Genomic DNA, 13,081 nt, shown 5'->3' with positions numbered 1-13,081 from the left:
AAAAAAAGAAATGAAAATTATATTTAAGAACTGTATTTAGAGACGGAGGGAATAATATTTTGTTGGATTCGCTCTATTGTATACGAAGTATTTCAATATCAAGTTTTTATTGTAAAATATTTATATGGAAATGTAGCTATTTACTCCGTATGTTTTAAGACGCATCTTGAAAATCGTAAAAAAGTCAAATAGAGCAAAAAAAAAAAAAAAAGGGGGACAAGGGGGCAAACGTTACACTTACTTAAGTTATGACCTGTTCTCTTACGTTGAAATTCAATTCAGTTCAGTTCAGCTCAGTTCAGTTCAGCTCAGTTCAGCTCAGTTCAATTCAGTTCAGTTCAGCTCAGTTCAGTTCAGTTCAGCTCAGCTCCTATTTTCCTTCTCTTATAAAATATTCATTTCAGTTCAGTTCAGTTCAGTTCAGCTCAGTTCAGTTCAGTTCAGCTCAATTCAGTTCAGTTCAGCTGAGTTCAGTCAATGAGAACAAGCCCTTAGATAGCTAGGGCTTGTTCTCTTTAGCTTAATTTCAGTTCACTTCAATTCCTAATTTTCTTATCTCATAAAATATTCAGTTCAAATCGCCTCAATTTAGTATATTAGAATAGGTTGAAACTAAAAATTTCTTTGTAAAAACTAAAAATTAGTGGTTGTGGGTAAAAGAAAAATAGTGGGGTGAATAGATTATTGAAGAAAATGAATATGAGAGAGAAAGGTAGGAATGGGTTTGTAACTTTAATTTGTGTGGGGATTGTGAGAGAAAAGATATACTCCCTCCGTGATTATATACTTGCTCCATTCTCTTGGGCACGAATGTCAATGCTAATATTTGATCAATAATATCTTTAATTATCAATAAGTATAAATTCTAACAATTGAAATTTAATAATCTATTCATTGAGATGATTCCAACAAGTACCCAAACGACTATATTTTTTCTTATGTATAAATCACAAACCTTAGTCAAAGTAGGACGAATAAATAGTGTAAAAAATAGAAATGGAGCAAATATTTAAAAACGGAGGGAAATGGAGGGAGTAATATTAAAATGTACTCCCCTCCATTTCGTAATAATCGTAACACTTTCTGTTTACATATGCTTTCATAATAATTGCAATACTTTTTTTTTTTTTTTTGGTAAGAATTCATTACACTATTTTGTTATTTATCTCTCTAACTAACCCCACTTTCAAGTGTTTTTTTGCGATAATTTTCTAAATCGTCGTAAATTGCGACGGCTATAAATTGTCGTAAGTTTATTTTAGTGACAAAATACAATACTATCGTTGAAATTAGTAAAACCGTCGTAATTATTTTTTACGACAGCCAAATTGTCGTAAAAATGAAATTTTACTACAATCCTCATTACAACAAACTTATTACAACGGTTGACTGTCGTAACTATTTTTTGCGACGGATTTTGGCTGTCGCAAAACTGTTGACTTCTTGTAATGCAACTTACCTTACTCAAAATTAGATTATTTGAGGTTGTTATTTGCAGCAATTCGAGCAAAACAATGGAGTTTTTCTCTTCAATTTAAAAAATTCAAGGGTTGCTAGGAAGAATAGAGGAGTGAGAAAATCTAATTAGAAGAGGAAATGGGTAAAGAAGAAAGAAAAGGGATTTATTTGGTGGGTTTATAGTGATTTAGGTAGGTGGGATGGCAACATGTTGATGGGGTGGTGGTGTCAGCGGCTGAGAGGTGGTTTTAATGGCGGCTAGGTGGTGATGTTGGTGGTTGGGGTTGGTTAATTAGGCTACGGTTTTAGTGGTTTTGAGGAGGCAGGGAGGGGGTTTGAGCACGTGACCCCCACGTGAGGGTCAACGCCGAAAAACAAGGTCAAAGCCCTTGAAATCGGGTTAAGGTGTTATTTTGCAAAAAATAAAAAATAAAAAAAATTTAGGTGTGTGTTTAGAAGAAAATTTTTATAAGGTGTTTTTTCAAAAAAAAAGTTGTTATAAAAGATGGTTTCTGACAATTTTTCTAATAAATTATTACTTTTTTTTTTTTGGTTACATTTTGACTTTATGGTTTTCAATGCACATCTTTGATTGATTCTATTTGATTTATTTCGTGTAATATTATAAAAATGGATTTTTGAGAAATCTTTTCTAGAAGAATATATGAAAAGCATGCATCTTCTCCCTCCTTTTCTTTCAATTTGTTACCTTTTGACTTTTGGGGAGGGCAGTGAAAAGTTGGTGTCCATATTATGAAATACCAACAACGCTCTCCTTGATATTTTTTTTAAATTAAAAATATGCATGTTCTTCAAAAAAAAAAAAAAAAAAAAAAAAAAAATGGTATATGCATGCATTAAAAAAGGCAATGTTTGATAAATCTTGACCTTTTTAGAGAAATTAACTATTGAATTGCTAATTAGTTAATTGACTTTTTTTTTTGTTTGTTTGAAAGACAATAATCTCAAACTTAAACACGTTGTGGAAGACTTTTTTTTTTTTTATAGAAAAAAGAAAATAATGATAATTGCAATAGGAAAAGGAAAAAAAAAAGGTATAATATAAAATCAGTAAATGTAAAAATTATAGTAATTGAATATAAAAAATTATCTATTAAAACAATTCCAACAAGTATTCATATTCTTATAATTTGTCTTACGTTTAAAACATTAACATTAATCATAATAAATTAAGTAAGTTAATTGTGTAAAAAATTCAAAATGTTTTATTTAGAAAAATCAACTCAAACATGGGAGTAACAAAATTTAAAGCTATGGTCTTTATTAAAAGGGGGGTGCAGGAAAAGTATACTCTTCCTCTTGTCCATATGTGCGAACTCGTTCCTATTTACTTCTTTCCCTTGTCTTCAATTTCAATTACAGTAGTTAAATAAATAGTGTAAAAGTTAAAAAGATATTGCCAAACAAATTAAAAAAAAAAAAATCTACTCTAATTAGTTTTACTTTAGTAGTAATTAAGAGTTGACGAAGAAGACTCGACTAATTATATCGAAAAAAAAAAATCATAAAGACACTAACAAACCTTTTTGTGGTCATTTCATTTCTGGGTTTTGATTTATGAAGCTGCTTATTACATTCCTCTTCATTTCCCAGAATGAACCAAGCAGAAGATAACTTTTCAGTATTCACTTGTAATCAAGCAGTAAAAAAGTGATGATTTCATTTAAGTAAATACTGTACTAACCTATATATAAGTACAAAGTAATTATTACTACTAATTTTACCTTTATATACTATTAACTCTTCTCTTTGTTTGGCAATCATATTAACTGTCAGGTTAGAGGGAACACTACTTATCTTTTGGGATCCTACTGGTGGTGAAGTTGGCTGTAACAACCTCGAATTTTGGTGAGTTTCTTATCTAATCTAATTTGATTTGATCTGCATATTTTTCTGGTATTACATTGATTTGTACACTACTGCATCATTGGTTTTGGTTCCACTAATCTTGGATATGAGTGTTACAATACATTTTTGTTTTGTCAGATCCTTTGACTAGATCTGTTTTATTAGTGCGTGTTTGTCGGTCGTCTTAGCCTTAGGTGTAGTCCTCAATCAGGCGGCTGATGCACGCACCAAGGCTAGCTTGGTCAGCCCATCGAAGAGATGGGCTGGCACAAGCTAAGTGTTCATTTGATTTGTGAACTCGCAGCTAGCCTATCTTGGATGAACCAATTCTAGTCGAAGTTTTATGTGTTATACCTTGTATTCTTGTTATTATATAGTTACTGAGTATATTTTTTTAATAAGAAAAAAATAGATTGGGTGTTTTATTTGATGACAGAACTTGATTAATTGGTTGGATTTGTGGGTGATATTTTACTTGATTTTGTCAGAATTTTATTTATATTCTTTTTTGAGAAAGTTGTGATTGTCCTAGCTTGATCAGTAGGTTAGTGGATGTGTACTTCTGTTGGATTGATTCAAAGTAGTTGCTATAATTTAGGATAGGAACATGTTTTGTTAGTTGTTAAGTAGTTTGCTGAATATGTGGAGTTAAGTGAAGTTAGTGGGTTAATTAACTATGCTTTATTAAAGTTAGACATGGGAATATGGGTCATGTTATTCCTTAATTTGTTATGCCTATATAAGGGCTTTTATTGTACTTAGTTTTAATTGAATTGATGAATACAAGTTAGTTTTGTAATTCTTTCCCTTCTCCCTTTATAGTTTCTACAACTTCAGTACTTGTGACAGTCTCAATTGAATTAAACTTGATTAGCAGGTTAATTAGTCTAGTTAATGACTTAGCTTGTTGGTGTACCAGACCTTAACTATTGACCCATACCAGATTAGTAGATTAGGTTAAGTGGTGGATGTGTTATCAATAATTTGTGTTAGAGGTAGCAAGCCACAAAGTTGTACACGATTAAAAAAACAGGCTTTGAGTTTCAAGTTTGGGTTGTGATTCTTGTGAAAGAACAGTGTAGACAATCAAGATGAGGTCCACGAAAGGGGATGCAAACTCATGGCTTAATCATCAAAAGTTCTGTTTGAGTTCAAGTCCTGCTTCAAACTGGAATTGCCTTTCAGTTTTCACTAGAGCTGTCAAAAGTTGACCCGATCCGAAATACCAACTCAAACCCGATTATTAACCGACCCATCAGAATCCGAAAAAATGGTGACCCATACCCGACCTGAAACCAACCCTAGACCCAAGTTGACCTAAGTATGTGAGACCCGAACCCGAACATGAACTGACCTGGAGATGACCCGATCCGAATGTAACCCGTAAATTATTGACCTGACCTGAACCGAACCTGATTTGAACGGAAATTGATCCAAACCCGTCAAAACCCGAATTTAACCCGACTTGTTACTAACCTGACATGAATTTAACCCGACCCGTTCCTAACCCGACCGAATTTAACCCAACCTGTTACAAACCCGACCCGAAATCAACCCGACTTGTTATTGACCTGACCCAAATTCCACCCGACTTGTTATTGACCCGACCCAAATAATACCAGACCTATTACTAACCCGACCCAAAAATTCAACCCGATCTGTTACTAACCCGACTCGAAATCAACACGACTTGTTATTGACCCGACCTAAATTCAACCCAAATTGTTCCTAACCCGATTTCAAATTACCTTAAATGCAATTAGACCACCTTATTATTGTTGATCAAAGCATTTTGTTTAGGGATCGTGAGACCAAGTTGGTACATGTCAGCAAAAGAAAGGAGCATCATCCTCAAATTAAAGAGTTATATATAGTATATGTTTGTTGTATGCTCAAAGGAGATAATTATCTTCCTAAATTATAGACTATACTTCTCTAGTATATTGTCATATATATTATAGTCAAAGAAAATAATTAGCTTGATAAAAATGATAATTATTCTAACCCGTTTTAACATGTGAAACCCAAATCAAACCCGACCTATTGCTCACCCGACCCGAATGTAACCCGACCTGTTATTCACCCGATCCAAACCCACTAAGAAGTATGATTCGACGTGACCCGACTAAAGCATGACCCAACCAAAACCCGACCCACATAGGTTATGGAATTGATTGGAATTGACCCGACCCACATAGGTTATGGAATTAATCCGAATTGATCTGACCCACATAGGTTCTGGCACTAATCCGAATTGACCCGACCCACTCTTACCGACCCAAATCCATCCCGTTTACCCGAATTGACAGCTCTTCCTGAAACCTCCTAAATTTCTTAAAAAGCATGGATATTAGTCTTCAATTTCAATATCTTTTTTACTTTTTTTCACGCGGAAATAAAAATTGCCAAAATGTTTACCATGATGTCTAATACCCTCCGCGAGTCCAATTGGCTAGGATGAACCATCCAATTTGCCTTTAAACGACCAATTTACCGGTTTACAACTTGCACGGATTTCATTAATTCAAGCCTACCACGAACATTTATGACAACATATAATGATCATATATGATTCCAAACGAAATTATATGACCCCGAAATGTATTCCCTAATATCTCAATGATTTTCGACACCGGGCCCCGGCCCGAAACATTCGAAATTTCTCAAAAAGCGTGGATATTAGACTTCAATTTTGGAATTTTTTGACTTTTTTCGCCCGCATATAAAATTTGCTGAAATGTTTACCATGGTCCCTAATATCCTCCAGGAATCCAATTGGGTGGGTGGAACCATCCAATTTGCCTTTAAACGTCCAATTTACCGGTTTACAACTTGCACCGATTTTATTCATTCAAGCCTACCACGTACATTTATTACAAAAAATAATGATCATATAGTTCCAAACGACATTATATAACCTCGAGATGTATTCCCAATAATTTAAAGACTCTTCGACACCTGGCCCCGAAGACTCCAAAAATTCTCAAAAAGCGTGGATATAGCCTTCAATTTATGAAATTTTCAATTTTTTTTTGCCCGACCATAAAAATTGTCGAAATATTTACCATGGTCTCTAATACCCTTCGGGAGTCCAATTGGGTGGGTGGAACCATCCAATTTGCCTTTAAACGGCCAATTTATCGGTTTACAACTTCCATCGATTTCATTAACTCTAGTCTATCAAGAACATTTATGACAACATATAATGATCATATATGGTTCCAAACGGCATTATATGTCCTGAGATGTATTTCCTATAATCTAAAGGCTTTTCGATACCGGGCCCCGAAACCTCCAAAATTTCTCAAAAAACGTGGATATTAGCCTTTAATTTTGGATTTCTTTTACTTTTTCTTGCCCAAAAATAAAAATTGCTGAAATATTTACCATGATCCCTAATACCCTCTGAGAGTCCAATTGGGTGTGTGGAACCATCCTATTTGCCTTTAAACGTCCAATTTACCGGTTTACAACTTGCACCGATATCATTAATTCAAGCCTACCACGAACATTTATGACAACATATAATGATCATTTATGGTTCCAAACGGCATTATATGACACTGAGATGTTCTCTAAAATCTTATTTCTTTTCGACATCGGAACCCGAAACCTTCTAAATTTCTAAAAAAACATGGATATTAGCCGTCAATTTTGGAATTAAAAATTGCCAAAATGTTTACCATGGTCCCTAATACTCCCCGGGAGTCCAATTGAGTGGGTGGAACCATCCAATTTTCCTTTAAACGACCAATCTACCGGTTTACAACTTGCACTGATTTCATTAATTCAAGTCTACCACGAATATTTAAGACAACAAATAATGATCATATATGGGTCTAAACGACATTATATGACCACGAGATGTATTCCCTAGAATTTCTAGTCTTTTAGACACTGGGCCCCGAAACCTCCAAAATTTCTCAAAAAACGTGAATATTAGCCTTCAATTTTTGGAATGTTTTGACTTTTTTCGCCCGGTAATAAAAATTGCCGAATTGTTTACCATGGTCTTTCCCCTCCGGGAGTCCAATTGGGTGGATGGAACCATCCAATTTGCCTTTAAACGGTCAATTTACCGGTATACAACTTGCATAGATTTCATTAACTCAAGCCTACCACGAACATTTATGAAAACATATAATGATTATATATGATTCCAAACGGCATTATATGACCCAGAGATGTATCCCTTAAATTTTCGAGACTTTTTGACACTGGGCCTCGAAATCTTCAAAATTTCTCAAAAAGCGTGGATATATATATATTAGCTTTCAATTTTGGAATTTTTCGACTTTTTTTCGCCTGGAAATCAAAATTGTCGAAATGTTTACCATGACCCCTAATACCGTCCGAGAGTCCAATTGGGTGGGTGGAACCATCCAATTTGCCTTTAAACGGCCAATTTACTAGTATACAACTTGCACCGATTTCATTAACTCAAGCCTACCACTAACATTTATGACAACATATAATGATCATATATGGTTGTAAACGTCATTATATGACCCCGAGATGTATCTCCTAGAATTTCAAGACTTTTCGACATCGGGTCCCGAAACCTCCAAAATTTCTTAAAAGCGTGGATTTTAGTCTTCAATTTTGTAATTTTTTTACTTTTTTCGCCTGGAAAGAAAAATTGCCGAAATGTTTACCATGATTCCGGGAGTCCAATTGGGTTGGTGGAACCATCCAACTTGCCTTTACTCGACCAATTTACCTGTTTACAACTTGCACCGATTTCATAATTAACTCAAGCCTGCCACGAACATTTATGATAACATATAATGATCATATATGGTTGCAAACGTCATTATATGACCCCCGAGATGTATCCCCTAGAATTTCAAGACTTTTCGACACCGGGCCCTAAAACCTCCAAAATTTCTAAAAAAACGTGGATAATAGTCTTCAATTTTGTAATTTTTTGACTTTTTTTCGCTCGGAAAGAAAAATTGTCCAAATGTTTACCACAGTTCCTAATATCCTCTGGTAGTCCAATTGGGTTGGTGGAACTATCCAATTTGCCTTTAAACAACCAATTTACAAATTGCACGGATTTCATTAACTCAAGTATACTATATATCTATATATATGACACCGGAGTTTCGACGTTGACCACCAAGAAAACTCACCTAATTACCCCCTAAAAACATAATACTACTTAAAAGGTCTTTTTTTTCAAAACTTTTCACTTATAAGGTCATTTTTCACAAATTTCTCATACATCAACTTTAGTTACACAAGTATTAACTAATAAACTAAATTATGAAAATTTGACATCTAGATACATACTATACATTATACTAAAATGAATCTAACAAGATCACTAATGATAATTATATATATTTAGATAAGTAACAACATTCGGTCAAAGTCTTTTTTTAGCTTTATCCAATGATGAATAATAAGTGAGTAAAACAAAACAAGAATGGAAGAGTTAAGATAATCTACTATTATGCTTATGTCTTACTGTTGAAAGATGAAATCAGCTCTTGGTTTTCATTTTAGACTTGATTAAATATGTGTGTATTTTGAAGATAAAGAGTGTATCAAGGCTAAGAAAATCATAGAGTGGAGAATCACAAAATTGTTCCAAGGATATTAGGAACTTAGTGATATGGTAAAGATGAGGTTAGCATCACTCTCACACACGATCATGCATTAAAGGGGGGATAAATGTGTCCTATAATCTATACTTCTATTCATGGGATAATGTAATGTTGATCAATTTTGGCTTATTTGCTTAATTAGCTATAAAAAGCTAGCTAAGCTGACATCCACAGTACCTTTAATGCAATGTGATTTGAGCTATCTATTGTTTCAGAGTTAATTGGGGAAGCTCAAGTGCTTATAATATTTGGACATCATAGTACATTGAAATATTATTTGACGGTTGTTACTGCTTGTGGTGTAAAAATAATGGATGTAATAATGGGGATATTGCCAACGGTTATTGAGTTCGCGAAACCATATGTGTTTGTGGACTCGAGTCACGACAAGCTGAAAGTCTTGCTGCAAGAACTGGGGTACAGAGTTGAAGACATGGATGAGCAAGCAAGAAAAGAAGAGGCAAATCCTGGGAAGAAGCGCAAGAGGGTGGTGGAGGCCTACTTAAAGGATACCACAGAGTACACAAGATTAGCACAGTCGTTGTTGGCCAGAAGCCATGGGAGGCAGTGGAGAATTAAGCGAATGAGATATGTCCCGTGTATTGAGCGATACCACAGGGAAGGGCGGGATCTTCTGAACAAGGGGAGAAATTTGGTGGATCAAGGCCTGACTTGCAATGAGGTTGTAAGGCGTGGGGTGAAACTAATTGTTGAAGAAGACCAGTACATGGGCGAGACATTTCGTGGGCATGCAGCATCTGCTCTAACAGCCATGAAAGAAGGGGGGTTTTGGTGCATTGGTATTTATGGCTATGCAGGGGCAGGTAAGACTAATCTAATGAAGCACCTTTACAATGAAATCTACGACAATCAGGATTTCAAGGCGGTCTTTTGGGCTAAAGCTCCAAATCCTGATTCTAATAATGGTAACTATAACAAGGCCGTGCAGACCTGTGTGGCACAAGGAATGTGGGTTGATTTAGGAAATGGTGCTGCTCGCGATGAGGCTAGAGATGCAGGTAAGATAATGGCAACATTGGAAAGACTTGGGGAGATAGAAGGCCCGGGTCCTATAGTTTACTTCTTAGACAATGTGAAAAGGGAGTTCTTAGCTTATGAACTTCTAGGAATACCAGCTAAAGGAAACTGCATTCTGGTATTTAGTACACTGTCCAAGGATGTATGTAACAGAATGAAGTGTGACCTTAACCTCAAGATGGAACTCCTGGGCGAGAAAGAAGCCCAGGAGTTGTTCTTGCATGAAGTTGGATGCAATGATACGGGCAATAGTCGAGTGCTGTCAAATCACGATAAGGAAATCCATCGAATTGCTGTCGAAGTGGCAAATCAGTGTGCAAGAATGCCGTTGGCTATTATAATCATAGCGCGGTCTATGACCAAGATTGATAACCTTCCTGAATGGAGAAACCGAGTCAATGAGCTCATGGGTACTATTGCTACCATCCACGGCGATGAGAATAAGATAGTTGAGCAGCTCAAATTTGGGTACGATTGCTTGAATGAAGAGATTGTAAAGCAATGCTTTCTGGCTGCCGCTACTTTATTGAGAGATGATCGTCAGGCTTCCAAGGCGGAAATCATAGACCACTGGAAAATGGAAATGCTAATTGGCGTGGACCGACCAGCTGAGTACGTTGATGATCAGGGTCATGTTATATTGAACCAGCTTGAAAGGTTGTGTTTGCTTCAAGTAGTGCCTGATGACCGTCAAACAGTCACCATGAACAAGTGGATTTGTAAAATGGCGACATCAGTACTAAGCTGATGGTTGAAACTCAAGATCGGTTTATGTAATCAATCAGTGTTGTTTGTTGATTAGTTGTACCGTTTTACTTATCTCCCATTGTTGCAACTTGCAAGTATTCACTACCTAATTTGATTACTAACGAGAACCTTATTATCCTTGATTATGTATAATATATATTATCAATGCAAGTAGCGCCTGATGACCATCAAACAGTCACCATGAACAACAAGTGGATTTGGAAAATGGCCTCTAAAGTTTCCCGAAATAAGCACTTCGGTTAGTACTACTGTTGTACTAAGCTGATGGTTGAAGGCTTGAAGCTAGTAATTGGTTCAGTAATTTTTTTGATTAGTTGTACCATTTTACTTATCCCCAATTGTTGCAAGTATTGACTATCTAATTTATCCTGATTGAGTGTAATATCATCACAGTAAAACCTTGATTTTATTTCTAAATTTACATAGGTCATGTTGGGTAATAAACTAATAATAGAGTATAAAACATATTCCTGAGCCTCAACCATAAGTTTAAGCTTTTGGTTGAGTTGGTCCTCTAACATGGTATCGGAGCCAGCGTGACACAAAGGTCACGGGTTCGAATCTCATCCGCCCCTCCTTCAAAGTGGAATTAAATTTAATTGTGTTAGTTGATTTTGACTAGTTAATTGTTTAACTGATTTGACTAATTTATTTTATTACTATTGTTGAATAGTTGATTGTTCAAAGTTGTTTGAGTGTGTGAAATGACTAATAAGCTAATTATAGAGGTAGGTACTTAAGTAAGATTTCAAATTAAATGGGAATAAAATTGTCATTATACCATAAGATATTGAATAAACTAATTGAAAAAAGAGTTTATTATTTAGTGGAATAAGCTCATAAAATAAGCTTTTTGCCAAATACCTTAAATAAGCGTATTTAATTTAATAGTTAATAATAAGCTACTCCATTTAACAATCAAACAAAGCCATACAAATTATAAGTATTCCCGGTTTCCAAAAAAAAAAAAAAAAAAAAAAAAGAGTATTCCCATCACCATTGCTTATAATTATAAGTATTCCCAGTTGTTAAACAAACTCAGGGCAAGAGTTGTTTCCTACAATAAGTTGGAGGGGAAATAAAAAATGTACTTTTGGAAGTCATTGAGATCGAAACTAGCCAAGGCAGTTCAACGTTGATAACGACTATTAGTCGTCAAAGATGCTAAAGTAATCAGTTACAGGCTTACAGCGCTTTAATTGCGTCCAAAAAGGCCACTCTTACTTTGCTTTTTTATTTTTATTTTTTTAATAACTAACAGGTTGTAATCAATAGGAGGTCTGAGAAAACAAATGTAGGGAACAATAGATGATTAGTTGATTACTTAAAGGAGATAAGCCAAATAATGGCTGAATATATAGTATGAGCATATGAAACAACAAAAACTGATACTCCAAAGTTTTATTTTTGCAATCCATAGAAGATTGAATATACTACCTCCGTCACAGGTTATGTGCAACGATTAGACATTTTCCTTCTCTACTTCATGTCAAATCATTACACATAACCTGTAACGGAGGTAGTATTTTTGAGGATTGGAAATATATTTTTGTATTCAATGTGAGGTATACATCAATAGTCGATACCAAATGTGTATTGTGTAACATTATTTTTAAGCGCATAACATCTGCAACGATACCCTTGAAATCAACTTTGCTTGCAATTACTCTAATGTTTGGATCGGATTGGAGCAACATGCCCTCCATTGTGGAGGAATGTAGTTGTAGCTCCACAAAAACTAAATCTATATTGCTCTATCTAACTAGCAATGTAGTTTTACAAAGATTATAAATGTATTTGATAGAAATAAATCTATTTATAGATGTCTTCTAACTTTTTATTTATGAATCTTTATTAAAAATAAAAAGTAGGATAAAGCATCACAATTTAGGCAAAATCTGAGGGGATTATTTCGACAAGTAGCAAAAAAGTAGAAACTGCAATCTAATCTTCAATCAGTTCAGGATTCAAGCCATAAAATATCAAACATACAGTTCAGATGCTAAAAAGGTAAAAATGAATGGGGAGAATATCAAAATGTGGGCCTCGATCCTTTCCTTAGGATATATGTCCATGTATTCCATACAATAAAAGCATGATATACAAGTAGAGTAAATAGTGAAGATAAGTATTTAAGCATTATTTGGACTAGTTATAAACTTATAAAATATTATATCCAACATATTTCATAAATTTGAGGTTGATTCTTTTATCTTCACCTCCTACATCTAAATTTACTTATTTTTTGGTGTTTAGAGAGCCACAAGGGGGGTGATGAAAATCGATCTCAGGATCACTTGGGACCGGGAGGGGAGCTCTAACCACTTGAGCTATCC

At 34.8% G+C, this 13,081-nt stretch overlaps 1 protein-coding gene across 2 annotated transcripts; it reads left to right on the top strand.

The window, feature by feature from the left end:
- Nucleotides 1–2,990: 2,990 nt before the first annotated feature.
- Nucleotides 2,991–10,778, top strand: LOC145618085 (disease resistance protein SUMM2-like). 2 transcript variants are annotated; one of them, XM_081672871.1, is made up of 3 exons: nucleotides 2,991–3,146; nucleotides 3,256–3,327; nucleotides 9,155–10,778. In XM_081672871.1, the coding sequence occupies exon 3, from the start codon at nucleotides 9,250–9,252 to the stop codon at nucleotides 10,723–10,725; it is 1,476 nt and encodes a 491-aa protein (XP_081528997.1). In that variant the 5' UTR covers nucleotides 2,991–3,146; nucleotides 3,256–3,327; nucleotides 9,155–9,249; the 3' UTR covers nucleotides 10,726–10,778. The 2 variants fall into 2 exon arrangements, with proteins under 2 accessions (XP_081528997.1, XP_081529006.1); XM_081672880.1 differs by having other exon boundaries at nucleotides 3,013–3,129.
- Nucleotides 10,779–13,081: the final 2,303 nt, after the last annotated feature.

Source organism: Chenopodium album, chromosome 3, assembly GCF_948465745.1.
Source record: "Chenopodium album chromosome 3, dcCheAlbu1.1, whole genome shotgun sequence".
Taxonomy (NCBI): domain Eukaryota; kingdom Viridiplantae; phylum Streptophyta; class Magnoliopsida; order Caryophyllales; family Amaranthaceae; genus Chenopodium; species Chenopodium album.
This window is presented reverse-complemented; position numbering and strand designations above follow the sequence as displayed.

Excerpts from the sequence above, each read along its gene's own strand:
- LOC145618085 (XM_081672871.1), top strand. The coding sequence starts at position 9,250 with ATGGATGTAATAATGGGGATATTGCCAACGGTTATTGAGTTCGCGAAA.